The sequence below is a fragment of the Pongo pygmaeus genome, chromosome 9, assembly GCF_028885625.2.
Source record: "Pongo pygmaeus isolate AG05252 chromosome 9, NHGRI_mPonPyg2-v2.0_pri, whole genome shotgun sequence".
NCBI classification, from domain to species: domain Eukaryota; kingdom Metazoa; phylum Chordata; class Mammalia; order Primates; family Hominidae; genus Pongo; species Pongo pygmaeus.
Window position 1 is genome coordinate 126,693,582 of NC_072382.2, and position 24,466 is coordinate 126,718,047.

General features: G+C 39.6%; 1 protein-coding gene and 1 long non-coding RNA gene across 28 annotated transcripts in view; one reads left to right on the forward strand and one right to left on the reverse strand.

Annotated features, from left to right (window-relative positions):
- Positions 1-7,737: 7,737 nt before the first annotated feature.
- LOC134740342 (uncharacterized) lies at positions 7,738-12,574 on the reverse strand. The gene is made up of 3 exons (XR_010127740.1): positions 12,021-12,574; positions 9,883-10,094; positions 7,738-9,094 (listed from the first exon to the last, which is right to left on the reverse strand). It is a non-coding gene; the product is annotated as an uncharacterized LOC134740342 (long non-coding RNA).
- A 37-nt stretch (positions 12,575-12,611) lies between these two features.
- The window catches only part of CCDC15 (coiled-coil domain containing 15), a 95,362-nt gene continuing 83,507 nt past the window's right edge, over positions 12,612-24,466 (forward strand). For 5 of the 27 annotated variants that reach the window (XM_054438851.2, XM_063671565.1, XM_063671550.1 and 2 more), the window contains exons 1-4: positions 12,682-12,899; positions 13,253-13,438; positions 17,672-17,821; positions 18,375-18,563. In XM_054438851.2, the coding sequence (XP_054294826.1) occupies positions 13,262-13,438; positions 17,672-17,821; positions 18,375-18,563 (516 nt within the window). In that variant the 5' untranslated portion in view covers positions 12,682-12,899; positions 13,253-13,261. Of the gene's footprint in view, positions 12,900-12,949; positions 13,439-17,671; positions 17,822-18,374; positions 18,564-24,466 lie in introns of those variants that run through there. The other 22 variants (XM_063671545.1, XM_063671552.1, XM_063671556.1 and 19 more) reach the window with 11 other exon arrangements.

Here is a 24,466-nt window from a genome sequence, read left to right on the forward strand (position 1 = left end):
TCTTAGTTTGGGTTTCCTCAGAGGCAGATCCTAAGTCAAGAAGTCAAATAGTTTATCCAAAAGGTAATTATAGCTGAACCAGGCAGTATATTGGGGGAATGAAACTGGTAAAGGAAAGCCAGTAAAGGCTGCATATGAAGCAAATCACTATTGTGGGCAGCTAGAGCTTATTCCTCCTGAGAGCCCTAGGTGGTAGTAAAGAATATGCCTCCTAGGGGATAGGGAGCTGGGGTATTTATCCACCAACTACCATCAGATATGAGCTAAGGGGATGCTTCTGAGGGGTAAGGAGAGGTTAATTTCTGAGGCTTCTTACCTCCCTCTTCTAACTGCTCTCTCTCTCTCTGTGTGTGTGTGTGTGTGAGAGAGACAGAGAGAGAAAGAGAGAGAGTGCTACTCTGCATTTGACTGTGTCAACCATTACATATATAGATATTTGCTTATTTATTTCTTCCAACCCCATCTTACAAACAAGAAAAACTTCTGAGAGGTCAGCAGCTTGTTAAGGTCACATAGCTGTTAGGTGACAAAATTTGGATTAGATCCCAGACTGATCATCAAAAAAGCTTAGGCTTTTGACCAACCCCTAATGCACCAGTAGGAATTCCTTCTCCTGGTATAAGCTTTTACCCTCCAGGACCTACCCCCTGACTAAGCTCTGGATATGAAGCAGCCCTCTCTCCCCACTCCTTGGGTCTTCTAGTATTGGTGAAGGTATTTTCTTTCTTTCTTTCTTTTTTTTTTTTTTTTGAGATGGAGTCTCACTCTGTCACCCAGGTTGGAATGCAGTGGCATGATCTCTGCTCACTGAAGCCTCCGCCTCCCGGGTTCAAGCACTTATCTGCCTCAGCCTTCCGAGTAGCCGGGACTACAGGCGCCCGCCACCACGCCCAACCAATTTTTTTTGTATTTTTAGTAGAGACGGGGTTTCACCATCTTGGCCAGGCTGGTCTTGAACTCCTGACCTCGTGGTCCACCCGCCTCAGCCTCCCAAAGTGCTGGGATTACAGGTGTGAGCCACCGTGCCTGGCCTAGTGATGAAGTTATTTTCATTTTTATTTTTTGTTGTATAAATCTATATGCAAATGGTACTAGTGTTGTCTCTACCATAAGTTTGATTTCTCCTAATGGACAGAGGACTCAGGAGGCAAACACCAGCCAGAGAATTTGTAGAGCTGCAGCACATTGCCTGGGAAACAACGAGTTTGTATGAGGCTTTGTGTTGAGAGGAGGCAGGGCCCAGCTCCTACAGCAAGCTCTGAATAAGAGACAGATTAGCCAGCTCCCTTCGGAACAAAACAAGCTTTCTGTATGCCTGGACAGTGAGGAATGGCCCTCCCCAAGAACATTTTTTTTCTATTCGTTTTCTTTCTAAAGTTCTCCTAGGTGGCCCTACTCTGGGGGCCTCAGAAAAACATCAAATAGAAAGTAGAAATGCAGTCAAAAGGCTCCTTCATCCTGAACATTGGTTTTGCTGGCTGCAGATTTCTGTAAACATGAAGAGTTACTCAGATGAAAAGGGTTCTGCAGAGATATGGTGTCTCCACAAGATGTGGAGTTTGTTGGGAGAAATACATGATCCCGGGAGTGGCATGGGGTCCTGAGTAAATTTCAGAAGGGCAGCAAGGAGGTGCTCCCATTTCTCTACTGAAAACAGGAGAACATCAAAGTCTTTTATACTGAGAGTAAATATTTGATTTTTGAATAGAATTTCGGCCCCCTCAGAAACTGAGAGGGACTCAGGCTTGTGTCCATGGTTGCTAAACGTGCTCTATTCAGCCACTCTCCAGAGGAACAAAGAGGGGAAATTAATTGGTATTAAAGGGCTGGAAAGAACCAGCTTTTGCTGACCTATTTAAGATGCAGCAAGGACATTCTGGAGAATATCTCTGGAGTTCTGTTCTTGTAAAGCTTCAGTGCTTAAATACAAACAGGTTGAAAAATCATGGGGAAGCCACAAATCACACCCCAACTCATGAAAGTCTTCATTGTTTCCCTTCTCCTAGATCCTCAGATGGTGTCCACCCACCAACCGTGTCAGGGGAAGGATTCACTGCCCTCTGCCGTCGTTCACCCTCCTACCAAAGAGGGAGGCTCAGAAATGGGAATCAGCTGGCCAGCATCTGATAATTGCCTACTGTGTGAAGAACACTCTATGTTCCAAACGTTAATAAAAGTGGTGGGATGTGGAAGAGGAGGAAGGCGGCACATTCAAAAGTAACAGACGACACCATCCCTGGATCCCTGTCTAGGAGCTGAAATATATTACAGCTGGGAAGGCTGTACCTACATCTATAAGCAAGTATAATTGATAAAACACTTGCATTGCCCTTTACAAATTATCTTTTAGAATATTATTTTATTTAACCTTCTAACAACGCTGTGCAGTGGGATTTTTTTTTTTCCATTTTTCAAGGAGGATCATGAAGCTTAGAGAGGTTAAATGAACTGCTCCAAGTCACACATTTTACAAGTTGGCACAGCCTAGACTCAGCTGTGCTTCCCGTCTAATGTTCATAATGCAGTACCCCTGAAAGAGGTTGCCTTCAGCCAGGCCCAGAAGTAAAAACTAAGTAAGAAAAGGAGAGTTCTGAGACAAGATGTGAGAAAAGGGAACAGGCAGGTGACAGGACCATAAAAAACAAAGCTTAGTCAGCAAGGGAAACAGGGCCCCCACTGGTTAGGCCAGGGACACTAAGAAGATAGATTTGTGATACACAGGATTCAATATGGGGAGGGACCACATTTCTTAAAAGAAGGCCCTAGCTAAGTTGTTAGCAGAGGTGTCTTGAAGACAGCCCCCAATTTTTCCCCTTGTTGCAGTACTTACAGGATTTGGCTTTGTCTAGTTTAAAGATCCTTGCCAAAGTCAGGCCTCCAAGATTCTGCATCTGGTTTGTTGCCCGACAAACTAAGGAATGTGATTTGTCAAGATAATTTGATTGTAAGTGACTGAAGTTCAACTGGAACTATCTGAAGCAAAAAGGGAAGAATTTCTTGCATTATGTAACAAAATTTTTCAGGGAGCACGAATAATTGGAAATAAGACAGTATTTTATATCTGTGCTGTCAAAGATAGTAGCCATTAATTAGCCCCATGTGGCTAGTGGGACTGAGGAAATACATTATAGATTTCGTTTAATTGTAATTAAACTTAACACATGTATCTAGTGGTTAACATATTGGACAGTACAACTTGTCATGCAGGCAGGAGAAGAAGACTCTTGATGGAACTAGTTAAAAAATAATCTTGGCAAAAGGCCGTGGCTTAGGTCACATGCACAACTCTGGATCAATCACTGTAGCAAGGAGACTAGAACACTATCTCAGGCTGGGCCATGTACTTAACCCCACAGTCACAGGTGGGGCCATTACTAGAAAAAGTGGGAGAAGGGATGCTGGGAAGACAAATCAAAATCTTCTAAGGTTTTATGACTTCTATCTTGCTTCCTAAAAAAAATATTAGCAAGCATTTACTGAAAGTCTATTACGCATGACATATTTTACATATGTAACATTACTTCTCACAAAACACAAACCCTCAAGGGTCAATTATTATTACGTATGTTACATATCTAGAAATAAAGACTTAGATAATGTGACTTGACCACAGACAGTAAATTGCAGAACCGGAACATAAACCCAAGTTTGTCTCTAAAACCCCTTTCTCCACTGTAATATGCTATCCACAAAGATTTGGGATATAGAGAATGTGACTATTAATAGTAGATAATTTAAACAATCATAGCTGAACACACACAAACGAATAACTTGGCTTTCTCCAAATCGTTATCTAGAGAGCCTTACTGCTTTTTTTTAAAATAAAATTCTATTTTCATTTATTTTTATTGTGGTAAAATATACAAAATATACAGTTTATCATTTTAACTTAAGGTGTACATTTCAGTGGGATTTAGTACATTCACATTTTTGTGCAGCCATCACACTATCTTCTCCAGAACTTTTTCCTCTTATTTTCTCTTTTAAGGCCTCATGTCTTACACCTTTTAAGGGTTACATTTTTTAAATTCCTTTTTAAAAATTGCTTTTAGAGCCTGCAACATATTTTTTAAGTATCTTTAATGATTACAATTTTTATACTTCAAGAGATTTTTTTAAAAAAAATCAAGCATAGAGTGAATAATATAAGTAACAAGGATAGATAAAATAATTTTGGCTAAAACTAGCTTTAAAGTAAAAGTCTCGCCTGACCAACATGGCGAAACCCTGACTCTACTAAATACAAAAAATTAGCTGGGTGTGGTGGCACATGCCTGTAATCCCAGCTACTCGAGAGGCTGAGGCGGGAGAATCTCTTGAACCTGGGAGGCAGAGGTTGCAGTGAGCCGAGATCGCATCACTGCACTCCAGCCTGGGCGACAGAGTGAGAATTTGTCTCAAAAAAAAAAAAAAAAAAAAGGAAAAGTCTCCTACCTTAGTCAAGCTTCTTTGGCTTCAAAGAATAGATATCCCAGTGAAGTACCATCAACCATTAGAGGAGAGGCATATTGCATGAATACATAAGACCTGGATCTGGAATTGAAGGGCTCAGTTTTGAGGCCGCTCCAGGAACCAATTTTTGTAGGTAGCTCTGACTCATTCTGCTTGTCTCTTTTAGTCTCCAATATTTACCAATGGACTCATCTCAGAGCTTGTCTATGGTCTACGTTACAAATAATATAAAACCTAATGCAAATTGGCATTAATAATAAAGAACTTTATTGGCTCATGTATTTGGAAAGACTAGAGATGGGGTAGCACTGAGATAATTCAGAGGCTCAACAGTGTCAACAGGGAATAGAAAGAAGGACTTATTTATTTATTTATTTATTTATTTCTGAGATAGAGTCTCGCTCTGTCGCGGAGGGAGCAGACAGCCAAAAAGCCCTTCCTTGGAAGATCTGGGTAGTGCATCTCTCAACTATCTTAGATGAATACTTGGTAATGTAGAGAGATGCTGAAATCCCTGTTAATTTTCTTTTAATCACACACCAAGAGTAAGGAGAAAAAGACTTCTGCATCCATGGTAAAACTAGAGAATCTTTCGCAAAAAGTAGTACAGCAGATGCTATTGAGAAAACTGGGCTTAACTGGAGCAATCTGCTATTGGTGCCATTTACAGTGAAATGCTACTGCAGAAACCTGGTCTGCGCAGGCAAGCAGAAGGACTCCTCTAGTTATCCTAGTTAGAAAGGTTATTTTGAGAGGTGGATAAGGAGGAGGAAGAAAAAGGAGAGTGCTATGGTCCATTTTCAGGAAATAGCCCAGAATATCAGTTAGCCCTGGAACACCCTGCTGAAACTTGGGAGACGGGCTGAAAGTGGCCATGACTCAGCTGCCTGAGGCTTCATTCCCCAAAATCCAGTTCCCCTGAGAATAGAGATAGGCAGGTTTCTCACTTCTATAGATGTTCTCCTTAGGCTATGCCCTGAGAACTGACATGTGACCAGGTTTTCTAATTTGTTACAGGTGTGGGTCAGCCAGCAACAGATAGGAAAGTAGTGACCAAAAATGCAAATTGCTCCCTCGTGCTCATGAAACAATCAGTTCTGTGTGGGGTGGACTGCTGCCAAGGACCCAGTGACTTGGGGCTTTGTGCAGACACGTCCAGGGATCCCCCAGACACAGAAAAGGGATTATATCCAACACCGATGAGGAGTGCTCTGGAGCAGGGCCTCAACACTTTGGTGCCAGCAATATCCATTCTTTTAAGTTTCTGAAGAAGATAGACATTTCTAAGCAAACAGTTTCCTTGCTGAGAAACCAACTCTGGTTATACAGAATATAAGCGTTCCTGAAGAGGTCAGAAAATGGGAACAGGGCCTTAGATGTGAATTCTCTGGACATATCAAGAATGTAGATTATTGGCTGTGTGTGGTGGCTCACAGCTGTAATCCCAGCACTTCGGGAGGCTGAGTCAGGCAGACCACCTGAGGTCAGGAGTTCAAGACCAGCCTGGCTAACATGGTGAAACCCCATCTCTACTAAAAATACAAAAATTAGCTGGGCATGGTGGCAGGTGCCTGTAATCCCAGCTACTGGAGAGGCTGAGGCAGGAGAATCGCTTGAACTCGGGAGGTGGAGATTGCAGTGAGCCAAGATTGCACCACTGCACTCCAGCCTGGGTGACAGAGCAAGACTCTGTCTCAAAAAAAAAAAAAAAAAAGAATGTAGATTATTATGAAACCACTGGTCCAGGTGCTAGTGGGAGGCACAGACCTTGTGGTGGAGGGTTGAAGAAAACAAAGGGGATACCTAACAACACTTCTTCCCAAGTGTTGGTGTGTGAGTATGTGTCTGTGTACGGAGGTATGCAATTCAACCTCTCTGTTGCCTTCTCAAGTATTTGGTTGGTGCAAAAGTAATTGGGGTTTTGGTACCAGCCACTGCAAAAACATACCAAATTGTAAAGACCATGAACACTGTGAAGAAACTGCATCAACTAACGGGCAAAATAACCAGCTAGCGTCATAATGACAGGATCAAATTCACACATACAATACTAACCTTAAATGTAAATGGGCTAAATGCCCCAACTGAAAGACACAGACTGGCAAATTGGATAGAGTCAAGACCCATCAGTGTGCTGTACTCAGGAGACCCATCTCATGTACAAAGACACACATAGGCTCAAAATAAAGGAATAGGGGAATATTTACCAAGCAAATGGAAAGCAAAAAAAAAAAAAAACCAGGAGTTGCAATCCTAGTCTCTGATAAAACAGACTTTAAACCAACAAAGATCAAAAGAGACAAAGAAGAGTATTACATAATGGTAAAGGGATCAATACACCAAAAAGAGCTAAATATCCTAAATATATATGCACCCAATACAGGAGCACCCAGATTCATAAAGGAAGTCCTTAGAGACCTACAAAGAGACTTAGACTCCCACACAATAATAGTGGGAGACTTTAACACTCCATTGTCAATATTAGACAGATCAACGAGACAGAAAATTAACAAGGATATTCAGGACTTGAACTCAGCTCTGGATCAAGCACACCTAACAAACATCTACAGAACTCTCCACCCCAAATCAACAGAATATACATTCTTCTCAGCACCACATCGCACTTATTCTAAAATTGACCACATAATTGGAAGCAAAACACTCCTCAGCAAATGCAAAAGAATGGAAATCATAACAGTCTTTCAGACCACGGTACAATCAAATTAGAACTCAGGATTAAGAAATTCACTCAAAACTGCACTACATGGAAACTGAACAACCTGCTCCTGAATGACTACTGGGTAGATAATGAAATTAAGACATTAATAAATAAGTTATTTGAAACCAATGAGAACAAAGACACAATGTACCAGAATCTCTGGGACACAGCTAAAGTCGTGTTTAGAGGGAAATTTATAGCACTTAAATGCCCACAGGAGAAAGTGGGAAAGATATAAAATTGACACCCTAACATCACAATGAAAAGAGCTAAAGAAGCAAGAGCAAATAGCAGAAAACAAGAAATAACTAAGATCAGAGCAGAACTGAAGGAGATAGAGACACGAAAAACTCTTCAAAAAATCAAGGAATCCAGGAGCTGGTTTTTTGCAAAGATTAACAAAAAAGATAGACGATGATGGGTTGATGGGTGCAGCAAACCACTATGGCACATGTATACCTATGTAACAAACCTACATGTTCTGCATGCATATCCCAGAACTTAAAGTATAATAAAAAAAAAAGTAATTGTGGTTTTGGACCATGAATTTTAAGTGATTATAACTAGGCTCAAATACATTTTTATTAATCAAAATAGGAACCATTACAATCAACACCTTTTTGCCAATCAGAAATAAGTTCATTTATTCCTGTAGTGTAAAAAGCTGTGCTTCCGGATTCGCCGAACTCTTAAAAAGCATTTTCTGCATCCTGTTGGTTGTAGAAGTGTTTTCTCTGCAAAAAGTTGTTGAGATGCTTGAAGAAGTGGTAGTTGGTTGGCCACAGGTCAGATGAATATGGTGGATGAGGCAAAACTTCATAGATCAATTTGTTCAACTTTTGAAGGGTTGGTTGTGCAACATGCAGTCGGCCATTGTAGTTGTGGAGAAGAATTGGGTCCTTTCTGTTGACCACTGTCAGCTGCAGGTGTGGCACTTTTCAGTGCCTCATTGATTTGCTAAGCATACTTCTCAGATGTAATGGTTTCACCAGGATTCGGAAAGCCGTAGTGGATCAGACTGGCAGCAGACCACCAAACGGTGACCATGACCTGTTTTTGGTGCTTTGGGAAGTGCTGTGGAGCTTCTTCTGGGCCCAACCATTGAGCTGGTCATTGCCAGCTGTTGTATAAAATCTACTTTTCATAGCACATCTCAATCTGATCGAGAAATGGTTCATTGTTGTGTAGAATAAGAGAAGACAACATTTCAAAACAATATTTTTTTTTATTTTCAGTTGGCTCATGAGGCACCCACTTATCGAGCTTTTTTACTTTTCCAATTTGCTTCAAATGCTGAGTGACCATAGAATGGTCAACATTGAGTTCTTAGGGAACTTCTCATGTAGCTATAAGAGGATCAGCTTCAATGATTGCTCTCAACTGGTCGTTGTCAACTTCCCATGGCCGGTCACTATGCTCATCATCTTCAAGGCTCTCAGCTCCTTTGCAAAACTTTCTTTCTTTTTTTCTTTTAAATTGAGACGGAGTCTTGTTCTGTCACTGGAGTGCCGTGGCACAATCTCGGCTCACTGCAACCTCTGCCTCCCGGGTTCAAGCGCTTCTCCCACCTCAGCCTCCCGAGTAGCTGGGATTACAGGTGCATGCCACCATGCCCAGCTAATTTTTTTATTTTTAGTAGAGATGGGGTTTCACCATGTTGGCCTGGCTGGTCTCGAACTCCTGACCTCAAGTGTTCTGGATGCCTTGGCCTCCCAAAGTGCTGGGATTACAGGTGTGAGCTGCTGCACCTGGCCATCCTTTGCAAAACTTCTTGAACCACCACTGCACTGTACGTTCATTAGCAGTTCCTGGGCCAAATGTGTTCTTGATGTTGCAAGTTGTCTCTGCTGCTTTGCAGCCCATTTTGAACTTGAATAAGAAAACTGCTTACATTTGTTTTTTGTCTAACATAATTTCCATAGTCTAAAATAAACATAAACAGCAAGAAGTAAGTCATTAGCAAAAAAAAAAAAAACAGTGAGAAATGCCGATTAAACTGACGTATAACATAACCACATTTATTCAAGCATGTATTCCAACATCAAATGGCAAATTCCAACAATGAAAAACCACAATTACTTTTGCACTCACCTAATAGTAGCTGTTTTTTGTTCCTTGTCCCTCTGGGTGGAGGTGGGATGGGTTTCCTTCTTGCTATTCAGTTACTCAGTGCTTTTTGCTAAACCACCTCCTCCCTTTTTCTTAACCTCACCTCCAACTTTGAATCTCATGTCACCAGAATATACCATGCTTGGGTTTCCAAGCTGTACTTATCCACCAACCTCCAAGCCTTTTCAAGACTGTTGCTTCTGGCTCTCTCCAACATCATTCTTGTTATATTTTTGGGTGATTTCAGTATCCTCATGGATCATCCAATCAATGCTCTGGTGTTTGGTTTCTATGACCTCTTCTCCATTGATCTTGTTCTTTAACTTACCTTAGCTTTCCCTCCTTTGGTCATACCATAGACTTTGATAGCACCAATAACCACAACCTCTCCATACACTCAGCTCCAAGCATCCTACTCTCAGACCACCTCTTATCTTAGCACATTCTTTTGAGTATCCTGTTCTAACAAACTTTAGACCACCACAGGGACCTACAACTTCTTGACTCTACCAACTTTTCATTGTCCCTTACCTCCTACTTGTCTCATTGTATAACAAATGACCCTCAAATTTAGCATCTTAATACAACAAACATTATCTCACACAGTTTCTGGTTGGGCGATCTGGCTCAGGGTCTCTTATGAGGTTGCAGTCAATTGTTGGCTGAGTACAGTCTCTGAAGACTTGATTAGGGCTGGAGGGTCTACTTCCAAGTTCATTCACAGGGCTGCTGGCAGAATGCTTCAGTTTCTTGCCATGTGATCCTCTTTATAGAACGGCTAATGATGTACATGGCTTCCCTCAGAACAAGAGATCTGAGAGGGAAGGAGGGAGGGAAGGAGGGAGGGAGAGACAGTGAGTGAGCCCATGTGAGCATGTCTCTTATAACCTAACCTCTGTAGTAATATACCATCCCTTCTGTCATATTCTGTTGGTCACAGAGACCAACCTAGATACAATGTGGGAGGGGACTACACAAAGGTGTGAACACCAAGAGGTGGGGATCATTAGGGGCCATCTTGGAGGCTGGCTACAATACTATTTTACAGAGAAAACAGAGTAATCAGAAGAGAATTTCCATAAGCTCCTGCCACCACATTACCTAATTATCAGTTTACTGTGCATTCTAACTTTTCTGCTATTATTATAATTAACCATACTTCCTGCTATCTAAGGCCAATCCCTCCACTTGTTCACTAAATTCCATTTCCTCTATGAGGTTTGCACAAAGACAAAATCACCTAACATTTATCAAAATGTATCCCCATCTTTAAGTGACACATGACTGTAGATCCCTAAATTCTCTCATATCTCTCCTGCATCATTAGTTTTCTCCTATCTACTGGTTAATTTCCATCAATAACAAATATATGCTATGATCTTAAAGAACTCTCCAATGATCCTACCTCTACTTTCAGCCACCTCTTTCACTGTGTCCCTTCACAACAAAATTCATGGAAACAATTGTCTAAAATTGCTGTCTCCAATTCCTTCTCCTACTCTTTCTTGCCTAGCCCATCAGGCTTTTGCTCTCCAACTGCTCTAAAGACACTGCTCTTTTAAAAGTTATCAATCACTTCCACATGGTCAAATCCAATAGTCAGTTTTCAGTCCTTACCTTATTTGATCTGTCAGTACGATTTAACACAGATCGTCTGCCCTCAATGGAACATTTCTTTTTCACCTGGCTTTCAAGGTATCACACCCTCGTAGTTTTCTTCCTTGGTTTACTGATTAATCCTTCTCAATCTCTTAGCATTCTCCTCCTCTTTTTCTCAGCCTCTGTAATACTGACATACCCTGGGGTTGTTTTAGGATTTATTCTTTTATCTGTCTATATTCAACCCCTTGATGATTCCATCCAGTCTCGTGGCTTTAAATCTACAGTCTAACAACTCTTATATTGGCAGCCCAGAACCCTTCTCTGAGCTCCAGACACTTTTTCTCATACTATCTTCTCGGATGTTGATTAGATAAATAAAACTTAACCTGCCCCAAACTGAACTCCTGATCTTCCCCTTTCCAAATCTACTCCTTCCACCATCTTCACAATCTCAATAAATAGTAATTTCATCCTGACAGGTGCTCAGGATGAAACCCCTAGTTTTCCTTGACATCTCTCCCTCACACAATCCATATCCAAACCTTCAACAGATCCTGAAAGTTTTGCCTCCCAAATAGATACAGAATCCAACCACTTATCATCATCTCCACCACTACCTCCTTGATCCAAGACATCACAATCCCTTAACTGAATTATTGCAATAGCCACCTAATTGGTATTCTTTACAGTCTATTCTCACTACAGCATTTGGAATTATTATTTTTTAAATTTTAAGTCACATTATGGTGTTCCTTTGCTCCAAACCTTGCTCCAGTGGCTCCCCATCTCAACACCTATGGTGGCTTATGATGTTCGATCGGATTGCCTGCTTGACCTACTGTCTCAGCATTCTTCCACTCTTCCTCTGCTCCAGTCACACTATCCTCCTGACTTTTTCTCAACCAGGCAATGCTCCCACCTTGGTGCGTTTGTACTTGCTGTTATATCTGGAACTTGTTTATAAAGCCTCCGTTGAAGAGCACAGTGGCTTCTTCCATTATCTAAGTCTTTGCTGAAAAGTATCTCAGTGCAGCTTCTCTGGACATTCTAATATTTCATCCCTCCCATCCCCACCCTGCCCACCACACTCCCTATCCGCTTTCTTTGCATTTACTCCACATCACACACATTTACTTACTCATTGTTTATTCGCTTATTTCCCCTCACTCTATTGTGAATTTCCTGAGCAGGGATATTTGTTTCGTTCATAGCTATGTATCTCTGGTGCTTGGAACAGTACTGGTTTATAAAAAGCTCGTAGTAATGTATGTTAATCGAATGAATAAATTATCCTACAGAGATAATTGAGTGTCTCTGGATTACAGCAGAGCTTGCAGTAGAGAGGGAGACCACTCAACAGACCGTGATGTCCAAATATAATAACATGTATGAAACAGCACTGTAAAATTAGCTGCACAAAGGATCCGAAAAATTTGTTAGCTTAGTTTGTTTCTCCAGGAAGCCGTGCCAGGCTCGCCTCCCTCTTTCATTCTTTTCCCGTGGTTTCCTCTACTGGGACTCCTGACCCTCCCAGTCGCCAGATCACAGGCCCAACGCATCCCTTTCCGGAGGGATTTAGGAAGTCTCGGCGTTGGTCCAGGAACTACAGTCCCACAGCGCGTCACATGGCGCATTACCCAGCGACTGCGCTTACCCACACGTCCCAGTCCCCTCAGCCGGACAGGAACAGGAAATGACGATACCTCTGACGCTCAAAACTCCGCCTCTCACGCCTTCCCAGCTCCGGGAGGGGACGCGGGCTCCGGAAAGGGCGGGCATAAGGCTACGGAGGGGCGGGACGGAGCATCCCACCGCAAAGTGGCGGTTTACTTGAGGCGGTTACCTTAGTACTCCGAGTAGACTGAGCCTGTGGCGAGCTGCGGGCAGATTCCCGGCCAGTGCCATCTCAGCCGGAGCGGGCCTCGGGGCCTCAGAAGCAGGCTTTTATCTGGCCCGAGGCTCCCAGCCGTTCAGCGATACCGATACCGATTACTGGGACTCTCGGCTGCAGACACAGGTCCCCGCCCCTCCCTCTTTCCCCGGGTTGCAGCTGTCATTCCTCCCTTCCCGCCTCGCTGCGCCCACAGCTGGGGACAGTCTTCGTTCTCTCATTCCCATCCTTTCTCTTCCCTCTCATCGCCATTTCTTCTAGAAGGCAACTTAAAAACCTTTCCTTGCCTCTTTATTTCTTCCCATTTCTCTTCCCTTCTTTTTTTCCTTTTTCTCCAGAATCCTTGTGTTTCCACTTCATGCCAGGCTCCTGCCTCCAGGGCTTCTCTCCTTTTCACCGGCCTGTGGCTTGTGTGTTAGGAGGTTGAACTTTTAATGCAGTCATTTGAAGATTTTAAGCTTTTTCTTTCTCCTAACCAGGAGTCACAGATGCTGGGAAGTATGGCCCGAAAGAAACCTCGAAATACCTCAAGGTTGCCCCTGGCTTTAAACCCCGTGAAGAGCAAGGACGTGTTGGCAGTGCTGGCTGAGAGGAACCAGGCTATAGTACCAGTTGGGGCATGGGTGGAACCTGCCTCACCAGGTAGTTCGGAAATCCCAGCATATGTGAGTGTCAGTTTGATCCAAATTTGGTGGGGTTCCCCACCACCCTTTTTATTAGCCTTCTCTAATCCTGGGTGCTTAAAGATGAACAGTCCGAGGATGCTGTTTCTATTCTGCCGTAAATAGTTTATGCTCTTGCATTAGGATTATAGAACAAACAAGTATTTGCCAAAACTTGATTGCAGCTTTAGTTGGCATAATCAAATATTTATTACTCACCTACTATAATATATAGAGCATAATCTACATGGAACAGGTTATATAGATATATATCTGTATATCGGTTTACTTCAGACTCTTGATTGCTTGCTATGCCCAAGACATAGGCACTATCTACATCTTCCAGACACTGCAACTTAGTATGGATTATAGTTGGCATACTTTAAGTAACATTAATTGGTTGCTTAAGGTTTATGATAAATTTTGTAATGAGGATTCAGGCAAAATGGAGTAATAGAACAAAGGAGAAAGAGATGAACTCTGGTAATCTGAGAAAGTCTAACTAGAAATTCCATGGTTTCTGATAGTCTTTCACCAAACTGTGCCCCTTAGCTATTTGTTCAAATTTAACTTGGCACTTACCACATTGTGTTATAGTAGATTGTTTATATATCTTTTCCTGATGCAGTGTGAGTTCCTTGACCGTAGAGAACAAATGTCATTTATCATCACATTCCCACTTTTATCTTAAATACTGCCTAATCAATATAGACACTCATGAAATATTTATGAAAGGCACAGAATGTCTTCTGTATGTGTAGACAAGGTGCTGAACATGGATGAAAAAAGGATGAGATATTTTCCCTCAGTGTACTTGATCTCAGAAGAGAAATGAGACATGTTTAAATGTTAAAGTAATGCAATATACTATATTCATTCATTTTATTTATGTTTGCACATATGTATGTATATTCATTGATTTATTCCTACCCTGCCTATTTCCAAAAAGGATTTTAAGAGTCTAGGTGGTATATTTATCTAAGTTCTAAGAGTATAATGCTCAATCAAGAAGCTATGATGTTGGGTTGATGTGACCCAGGAAAGTGTAATGAAGAATTTGATCAGAGAAGGAAAGGGAATGATTCTTCTATTAAGAAGAATGAGGAGAGTAAGAAGTAAGCAAGGTTCAGGATTCTAAGGGTAGATTAGATCGATTGGAGTGGAAAGTTTAGTAGGAGAATGGTCGCTGACAGGATTATGGAAAATAGGGATGGTAGAGTACCATAGGAAATTTTGGAGAAGGGATTGACTTTGTTTAATATTTACAGGTGAATGTCATGATCAACCAGTGTTTTCATTAGATGAATTGCTTCAAAGGTTTTGAAGGATAGGGAGTGATTGGATCCTGGGGATAAATTAGAATATAATTATAATAATTTAAGCATGGAGTATAGCATTAAAACTTTGTTAGTGGTAAGAAATAGAGAAGAACAGCCTTGAAAAAGGATGGTTGAAGTGCTTGAGCCCATGAGTTTTAGGCTGCAGTGAATTATGATCATACTACTGCACTCTAGCCTGGGCAACAGAGTGAGACCCCATCTCTGGAAAAAAAAAAAAAGGAGTGGAATGAGAAGGGATGAATGCAGGAAACACCCCACAAGACTTGGTAAGATTTGGTATAAAGATATTTTGGTATTTAAGTTGTTGACACCTCTTTTTAATTGCTCAAATTACATCTGTATAATATCAGTAGGGTCAACATGCCTAAAATTTGACACCATCAAACTTTTTCTATGTTAAGAAGTATTGAATATTGTATTCACACACATTAACTCAAAATATTAAAGTCTTGGAACATGGATAAACATATCTCCTTTTCCTGATTTAAAAATTTCTGATCAGTTCCAGCCAAAGAGAGTTTGATCAAGCATCTAATAGAACTCCTTATAGCTTTAGCATATCTATTCTGGGTATCCACCCTTATTAATGGATATAGCTCTGTCAGCTCAAAATAAATGCTGAATAGTTACTTCTAAAGCTTGGCCTTTAGATCATGTCTGTTCTAAAGGGGAACTTCTACTTATTTTTCTCCCCAAAATTTCAGGGGACCATCAGGATTCCCAAAAATGTCATAGCTTTAGACTACCTCCCCCCGATAATTATTAATAAATTAGCATCAAAAGACACTGCTGTTCTATCATCATATATGGGATTGCATTATTTTATAATTTGTTCTGGTTACCTTTTGCTGTGTAACCAACCACCCCAGAACTTAGTGGTATAAAGCAAATAATACTATGCATCAGGAATTTGAGCAGGGTACAGTGGTAATGGCTTGTCTCTGCCCCATAGTGTCTGGGGCCTCAGCTGGGGCTCAAATAACTGGACATGTCTAAGACACCTTGACTATTTTCTGGCTATTGGCTGGAGCTAGAAAATAGTCAGGTTCTAGAAAATAGTCAGGTTCTCCCAGTAATTTGGCACCTGCTGGGCTGTAATGTCCAAGATGGCTTTCTTATTCACGTATCTGACACTTGGGCTAGGATGACTAGAATGTCTGGGTGCTGGTTAGATATGTTTCTCTTTTCACATGGCTTCTCTATTTGACTAACTTGGGCTTCCTCACAGCATGGTAATCTCAAGGTAGTCTGAATTTTTATATGGTGCTGACTTCCTTCAGAATGAGCACTCTAAGAACAGAGGTGGAAGTTTATGACCTGGCTTGTAATCTTGTGGAGTAAAAGAGGAGCAGAGAAAATGGACGTAAAAGAAAGAGGCTGAATGGCTTAAACTTGTCTGGGGCTTGAGTTAAGCTGGGTCAGTTGTTCAGGCTTCATTACGTATATATCTCTCCTTTGGAATTATTTTACCTAATTGTTCTTTGACACTTGTACACTCCACTAGAATAGTTTATGGGATAGACATCTTGGAAATTTTAACTTAAATTGAAATTTGAATGCATTTGATTTTGAGAATTTAATGACAGCCTGTAAAATGATCTGAGGCACCCTTCAGAATTAGAAGTCGGAATCACTGAGTTAGAAGGAATAGGTAGGAGATATGATGATGATTTTATTTAATTTGAAAATTCCTAGTGAAAGAGAGACATAGTCAAGAGAAAAGCAGTGTAGAGAGGAACATAATTGTTGGAGTCAGAAACTTCTAGTTCTGCTACTAGTTAGCTATATTAAAATTACTTAATCTTTCTGAACTCCAGTTTCCTCATCTGTAACATAAGGGATAAGAATACCTACTACCAAAGGTGGTTTTGAGGATAGAGTGCTACAATGTAGTTAAAATACTTGTCACCTAATAGATCCATAATAATGATAAGTGCTGTTATGATGATGACTATGATTATTATTCAAAGCACTTAGAGGAGATAAATGCAGATCAAGAACTCAAATGGGATAAAGTGTTCCAGATTGTTCAGAACAAGCTTGTCCAACATGTGGCCAATGGGCCACATGTGGCCCAGGATGGCTTCGAATGTGGCCCAACGTAAATTAATAAATTTTCTTAATTAGCACTATGAGTTTTTTTGTGATTTTTTTTTTTTTTCTCATCAGCTACTAGTGTTAATGTATTTTATGTGACAGTTCTTCCAACATGGCCCAGGAAAGCCAAAAGATTGGACACCGCTGGTTTAGAATATGTTTTGGAATTGAGCAATTATATAAATATATATTGACTACCCTTATAGTGAAGGCTCTGTACTAGATGCTGTAGGGGAAATAAAGGAGAATTGAATACATATCCTGCCCTTAAAGGGTTCATAATCTAGTAGGGGAGTCAAGAAGTACTATACTCAGTTAACATTGGTGAAATGAGAGGTGTTATAACATAAGAGGGCTTAGAGGAAGAGAGTGTTGTGGAAGGTACTGGGGAGTGTGTATTAAAATGGTTGTGAAAACTGAGTAGGCCTTTACTAGGTAGAGATGAAAGGAAGGGCGTGCCAGGTTAAAAATGGAGCATAATGCCAAATATGAAGACATTTTAACAATAGGACATATTTGGTGGGTGGTATGTCTTGACTATTTACTCCATTTTAGAAAATGTGTAACATATGTTAGATTTTATTTGGTTCATTAAGATTTAATGAAGACATCGTTAGTTCTAGTTCAATAAAAAATTTAAGATTTGATTTGATACTCATACATTCCATTTTTTTTTTGTACAGAATGGAATTATTTTTTTCAGGATTGTATCCTTATCCTGACTGCTCTGTGTTTAAAACAGCCCTAATGGACAAAACTGCTAACATTTAAGTTCATTTTATATCTTTCATCTTTAAAGACATCAGCATATTTAATTGAAGAAGAACTAAAGGAACAGCTAAGAAAAAAACAAGAGGCTTTGAAACATTTTCAGAAACAAGTTAAATACCGAGTAAATCAACAAATTAGGTTGAGAAAAAAGCAACAGCTTCAGAAGTCCTATGAAAGAGTAAGTTCAAAAGTGAGACTGAGTAAAGATTGAATGGAAAATATGTATGTTATGAGATAAGCTATTAGGCAGTAACAGAATTGCTTTCCTTTGATTACATGCCTAATATAATCTAATTAACTAGTGAGGACAGTAGGTTTTTTTTTTGTAGAGAAACCATGTTTTATTCCTGTGTTCTGACTCAATTTTTTGCTTTTACCAAGTAGTTAAAAGCAATGTCAGAATTTTGGGTTCAGACTTGAGTTTGAATTTTGGCTTTGCCACTTACTAGCTATTGACTTTTGGCTAATTACTTAACTTCACTGATTGTAGTTTCTTCATCCATAAAATAAGGATATGATACTTCTCTCATAGGATTGTGTGAGAGTTAGATGAGATAACCTAAATTATTAGCACATGGGAGGTGCCTGGTAAATGTTAGTTTCTCTGCCAGCTAAAGCCTCTCCCCTGCCCCCCACCCCAATTTAAAATCTTCTGAACTGCTTTAGACGCATTATTTGATTGCTCTGGATTGGGGTAGAATGTTACTATCCCCCTTTCTTCCTTCGTGTAGGCACAAAAAGAAGGCTCTATAGCCATGCAGTCTTCAGCAGCACACTTAACTTCCAAAAGGACAAGTGTTTTTCCAAACAATTTGAATGTTGCTATTGGAAGTTCTAGGTTACCTCCTTCCCTGATGCCTGGGGATGGAATAGAGGATGAAGAGAATCAGAACGAATTATTCCAACAACAAGCCCGGGCTGTAAGTACCTGTTCATTTTATTTTATGTCTATGATGTTTTCCCCATCCCCTAAACTATAAATATGACATCTATGGTATGAGGTAGGGATTAAGAGTTATCACACTCAGCTTCACTTTTGATAATCATCTCTTTTTTTTTTTTAGCTTTGTAAAGTGGGGAATAGTGGGATAATGCTTTTTAAAAATTTTAAATTTAAATTTATTTGTGTTTGGTAAGACACTCTAAAATTATCTAAAGAAAAGTGCCAAAGTGCTAGAATTCAAAACTTATTAGAAAGCACTTTAGGTGAAGAACATGGATTTTCCAAGTTATATTGAAATTATATTCTAGGCAAGCTACTATTAGTTTGTAGTATACAGAGAGAAATAATTCTTACCTTCGTTGCAAAGAAGTTCAGTATACATAGGTGGCATTTCATTTATTATGTATCTTTGTCTCATTTTTCTTATTTTTGTTTTTTAATCTGATTATCACAATAAGTGAATCTATAGTTGTAGGTTAAAGAATAATACATAGTAAATTCGTAACATATCCAGAGTTTTTGGAAAAATGTAATTTTTATTTAATGACTCATTTTATATACCTAATATTTAAAAATTAACCACTGTGAGTAGATTTCATCCATTCAAATTGCTTGACTCTGTCCATTTAGCCCCCACCTTAGTATACCTGAGCTTTTGTCCAGTTGATACAGTCTTCAACTCTGCTTCAGTAATTGTTCTTCATCTTATTTAAAATGTATTCCTAGAAATAATGAGAGGAAGAGAGAAAATATGGAAAATTATGAGTATGTGAAAATAAAAGCTGTATTACTGCTTAACATACTTGGTCATAATTTAATTGTGCTATTAGTATAAATAAGAAAAGCTTTAGAAGCACACATTATCATGTTGAACTACTATTAAAATTTTTTTCTTTGTCCACAACTATTTGACTCTTTCTTGTCATTGTTCAGTTTGTAATAATCATTTTTAGTTGTTTAGCAAATATTTATTGAGCCAGGCAATGCATAAAGTACAAGGAATAGAACATTGACTTAAGACAGACACAGTCCTTGCTTTCGTGGTGTTTGTAGCTATTAGTCCCACTGTAGTGAGGATTTTACTTCATCTGTATAATACATAAATAGAACTCATCAGTCAGCAGTATTTGCATATGCTGTTTGTTATGGGTTGTAGCGATACTAAGGAAATGTGAAATAGGACCCTCCATGAGTTTATATTTTCAGGTAGAAATACAAAACTAACAGACCACTCATTGTATCAGATAATAATATAGAGAAATTTTCTGTGTTTTGCAATAAAGTTGTGCTATGGGAGTTCAGAAATTTTTCTGAATTCATGGGACAGACAGAATTGAACTACACATTTTGAATTGGTAAATTCAAGAGAATTTGTTTTTCTTAGAGACGGAGTCTCACTCTGTTGCCCATGCTGGAGTGCAGTGGTGCAGTCCTGGCTCACTGCAACCTCCTCCTCCTGAGTTCAAGAGAATCTCCTGATTCTCCTGCCTCGGCCTCCTGAGTAGCTGGGGTAGGTGCCTGCCACCATGCCTGGCTAATTTTTGTATTTTTAGTAGAGATGAGGTTTCACCACGTTGGCCAGGCTGATATCAAATTCCTGAGCTCAAGGGATCCGCCTGCTTTGGCCTCCCAAAGTGCTGGGATTACAGGTGTGAGCCACCACACCTGGCCAAGATAATTTTTTCTTAAAAACCAACCAACCAAACAAAAATCCTAGAATCTGCAATGAGCCAGGTGTATTTGGGAATAAATAATAGAACCTTTCTAATTGATAGTTTATAATGGAGAATAACCAAAAATGGGGTTGGATAGGGAGGAGGAAATCAGGTTATGAAAAACCTTAAATATCACAAGATTTTTTAAAGTTTTTATAATACCCCCGCAGTAGTTCAGGACATGAACTACTGAAGAATGCTCAGTGACTTAACCATTTTGAGGCTTTAAACTTTGTCCATATGACTCCATGACAATAGATGCTTTCTGATCTTACCACTTCTGTTGCAGTTTTTATCCATTAGATGTCACCATGAAACTAGACAATGAGACAGTTCAGGCACGAACTCCCTTTGTTTACCTAGAACTGGTTGGGTAAATGGTACACATAATTTACTTTCTGAATGTTAGTACACGTCTCAGTTTTCTTGTGTTGGTGTTATAGAAACGTGATCTTGGAGTTGGAAGAGTTTTAAACGTTCATCTGACATGTTGAAACATTTATACATGAAAGTATTTGATGTCTGGAATATACTTAAATGATAAAAGAATGAGGTAAAGTAGGGAGTTACGGATGAACAAGATTGGCTAGGAGTTGATAATGCTAAAGTGAGGTATCCATATCTGTCCATGGTGGTTCATTATAGTGTTCTGATTACTTCTGTATATGTTTGAAGTTTTCCATAGGTTTGAATTTATTTATATTTTTAATTAAATGTTAAAAAAATATTATCTGGTCCTATCTTTCTCTGTCCAAGGAATTCAGTTTTTTTTTTTTTTTGATTATACTTTAAATTCTAGGGTACATGTGCACAACGTGCAGGTTTGTTACATATGTATACATGTACTATGTTGGTGTGCTGCACCCATTAACTCGTCATTTACATTAGGTATTTCTCCTAATGCTATCCCTCCCCCCTTCCCACCACGCCACGACAGGCCCTGGTGTGTGATGTTCCCAACCCTGTGTCCAAGTGTTCTCATTGTTCAATTCCCACCTATGAGTGAGAACATGCGGTGTTTGGTTTTCTGTCCTTGAGATAGTTTGCTTAGAATTATGGTTTCCAGCTTCATCCATGTCCCTACAAAGGACATGAGCTCATCCTTTTTTATGGCTGCATAGTATTCCATGGTGTATATGTGCCACATTTTCTTAATCCAGTCTATCACTGATAGACATTTGGGTTGGTTCCAAGTCTTTGCTATTGTGAATAGTGCTGCAGTAAACACACGTGTGCATGTGTCTTTATAGTAGCATGATTTATAATCCTTTGGGTATATACCAAGTAATGAGATGGCTGGGTCAAATGGTATTTCTAGTTCTAGATCCTTGAGGAATCGCCACACTGTCTTCCACAATGGTTGAACTAATTTACAGTCCCACCAACAGTGTAAAAGTGTTCCTATTTCTCCACATCCTCTCTAGCACCTGTTGTTTCCTGACTTTTTAATGATTGCCATTCTAACTGGTGTGAGATGGTATCTCATTGTGGTTTTGATTTACGTTTCTCTGATGGCCAGTGGTGATGAGCATTTTTTCATGTGTCTTTTGGCTGCATAAATGTCTTCTTTTGAGAAGTGTCTGTTCATATCCTTCGCCCACTTTTTGATGGGATTGTTTGATTTTTTCTTGTAAATTTGTTTAAGTTCTTTGTAGATTCTGGATATTACCCCTTTGTCAAATGTGTAGATTGCAAAAATTTTCTCCCATTCTGTAGGTTGCCTGTTCACTCTGATGGTAGTTTCTTTTGCTGTGCAGAAGCTCTTTAGTTTAATTAGATCCCATTTGTCAATTTTGGCTTTTGTTACCATTGCTTTTGGTGTTTTAGTCATGAAGTCCTTGCCCATGCCTATGTCCTGAATGGTATTGCCTAGGTTTTCTTTTAGAGTTTTTATAGTTTTAGGTCTAACATGTAAGTGTTTAATCCATCTTGAATTAATTTTTGTATAAGGTGTAAGGAAGGGATCCAGTTTCAGCTTTCTACATATGGCTAGCCAGTTTTCCCAGCAGCATTTATTAAATAGGGAATCCTTTCCCCATTTCTTGTTTTTGTCAGATTTGTCAAAGATCAGATGGTTGTAGATGTGTGGTGTTATTTCTGAGGGCTCTGTTCTGTTCCATTGGTCTATATATCTGTTTTAGTACCAGTACCATGCTGTTTTGGTTACTGTAACCTTGTAGTATAGTTTGAAGTCAGGTAGGGTGATGCCTCCAACTTTGTTCTTTTTGTTTAGGATTGTCGTGGCAATGCGGGCTCTTTTTTGGTTCCATATGAACTTTAAAGTAGTTTTTTCCAATTCTGTGAAGAAAGTCAGTGGTAGCTTGATGGGGATAGCACTCAATCTATAAATTACCTTGGGCAGTATGGCCATTTTCACGATATTGATTCTTCCTACCCATGAGCATGGAATGTTCTTCCATTTGTTTGTGTCCTCTTTTATTTAGTTGAGCTGGGGTTTGTAGTTCTCTTTGAAGAGGTCCTTCACATCCCTTCATGTAAGTTGGATTCCTAGGTATTTTATTCTCTTTGAAGCAATTGTGAATGGGAGTTCACTCATGATTTGGCTGTTTGTCTGTTATTGGTGTGTGGGAATGCTTGTGATTTTTGCACATTGATTTTGTATCCTGAGACTTTGCTGAAGTTGCTTATAAGCTTAGGAGATTTTGGGCTGAGTCGATGGGGTTTTCTAAATATACAATCATGTCATTTGCAAACAGGGACAATTTGACTTCCTCTTTTCCTAATTGAATACCATTTATTTCTTTCTCTTGCCTGATTCCCTTGGCCAGAACTTCCAACACTATGTTGAATAGGAGTGGTGAGAGAGGGCATTGCTGTCCTTGTGCCAGTTTTGAAAGGGAATGCTTCCAGTTTTTGCCCATTCAGTATGATATTGGCTGTGGGTTTGTCATAAATAGGTCTTATTATTTTGAGATACGTTCCATCAGTACCTAGTTTATTGAGAGTTTTTAGCATGAAGCGCTGTTGAATTTTGTCAAAGGCCTTTTCTGCATCTATTGAGATAATCATGTGGTTTTTGTCGTTGGTTCTGTTTATGTGATGGAGTACGTTTATTGATTTGCATATGTTGAACCAGCCTTGCATCCCAGGGATGAAGCCAACTTGATCTTGGTGGATAAGCTTTTTGATGTGCTGCTAGATTCAATTTGCCAGTATTTTATTGAGGATTTTTGCATCGATGTTCGTCAGGGATATTGATCTAAAATTCTCTTTTTTTGTTGTGTCTCTGCCCGGCTTTGGTATCAGGATGATGCTGGCCTCATAAAATGAGTTAGGGATGATTCCCTCTTTTTCTATTGATTGGAATAGTTTCAGAAGGAATGGTACCAGCTCCTCTTTGTACCTCTGGTAGAATTCGGCTGTTAATCCATCTGGTCTTGGACTTTTTTTTGGTTGGTAGGCTATTAATTATTGCCTCAATTTCAGAGCCTGTTATTGGTCTATTCAAGGATTCAACTTCTTCCTGGTTTAGTCTTGGGAGGGTGTATGTGTGGAGGAATTTATCCATTTCTTCTAGATTTTCTAGTTTATTTGCGTAGAGGTGTTTGTAGTATTCTCTGATGGTAGTTTTCATTTCTGTGGGATCGGTGGTGATATCCCCTTTATCATTTTTTATTATGTCTATTTGATTCTTCTCTCTTCTTTATTAGTCTTGCTAGTGGTCTATCAATTTTGTTGATCTTTTCAAAAAACGAGCTCCTGGATTCATTGATTCTTTGAAGGGTTTTTTGTGTCTCTGTCTCCTTGGTTCTGCTCTGATCTTAGTTATTTCTTGCCTTCTGCTAGCTTTTGAATTTGTTTTCTCTTGCTTCTCTAATTCCTTTAATTGTGATGTTAGGGTGATGATTTTAGATCTTTCCTGCTTTTTCTTGTGGGCATTTAGTGCTATAAATTTCCCTCTACACACTGCTTTAAATGTGTCCCAGAGATTCTGGTATGTTGTGTCTCTGTTCTCATTGGTTTCAAAAAATATCTTTATTTCTGCCTTCATTTCGTTATTTACCCAGTAGTCATTCAGGAGCAGGTTGTTCAGTTTCCATATAGTTGTGCGGTTTTGAGTGAGTTTCTTAATCCTGAGTTCTAGTTTCATTGCACTGTCATCTGAGAGACAGTCTGTTGTGATTTCTGTTCTTTTACATTTGCT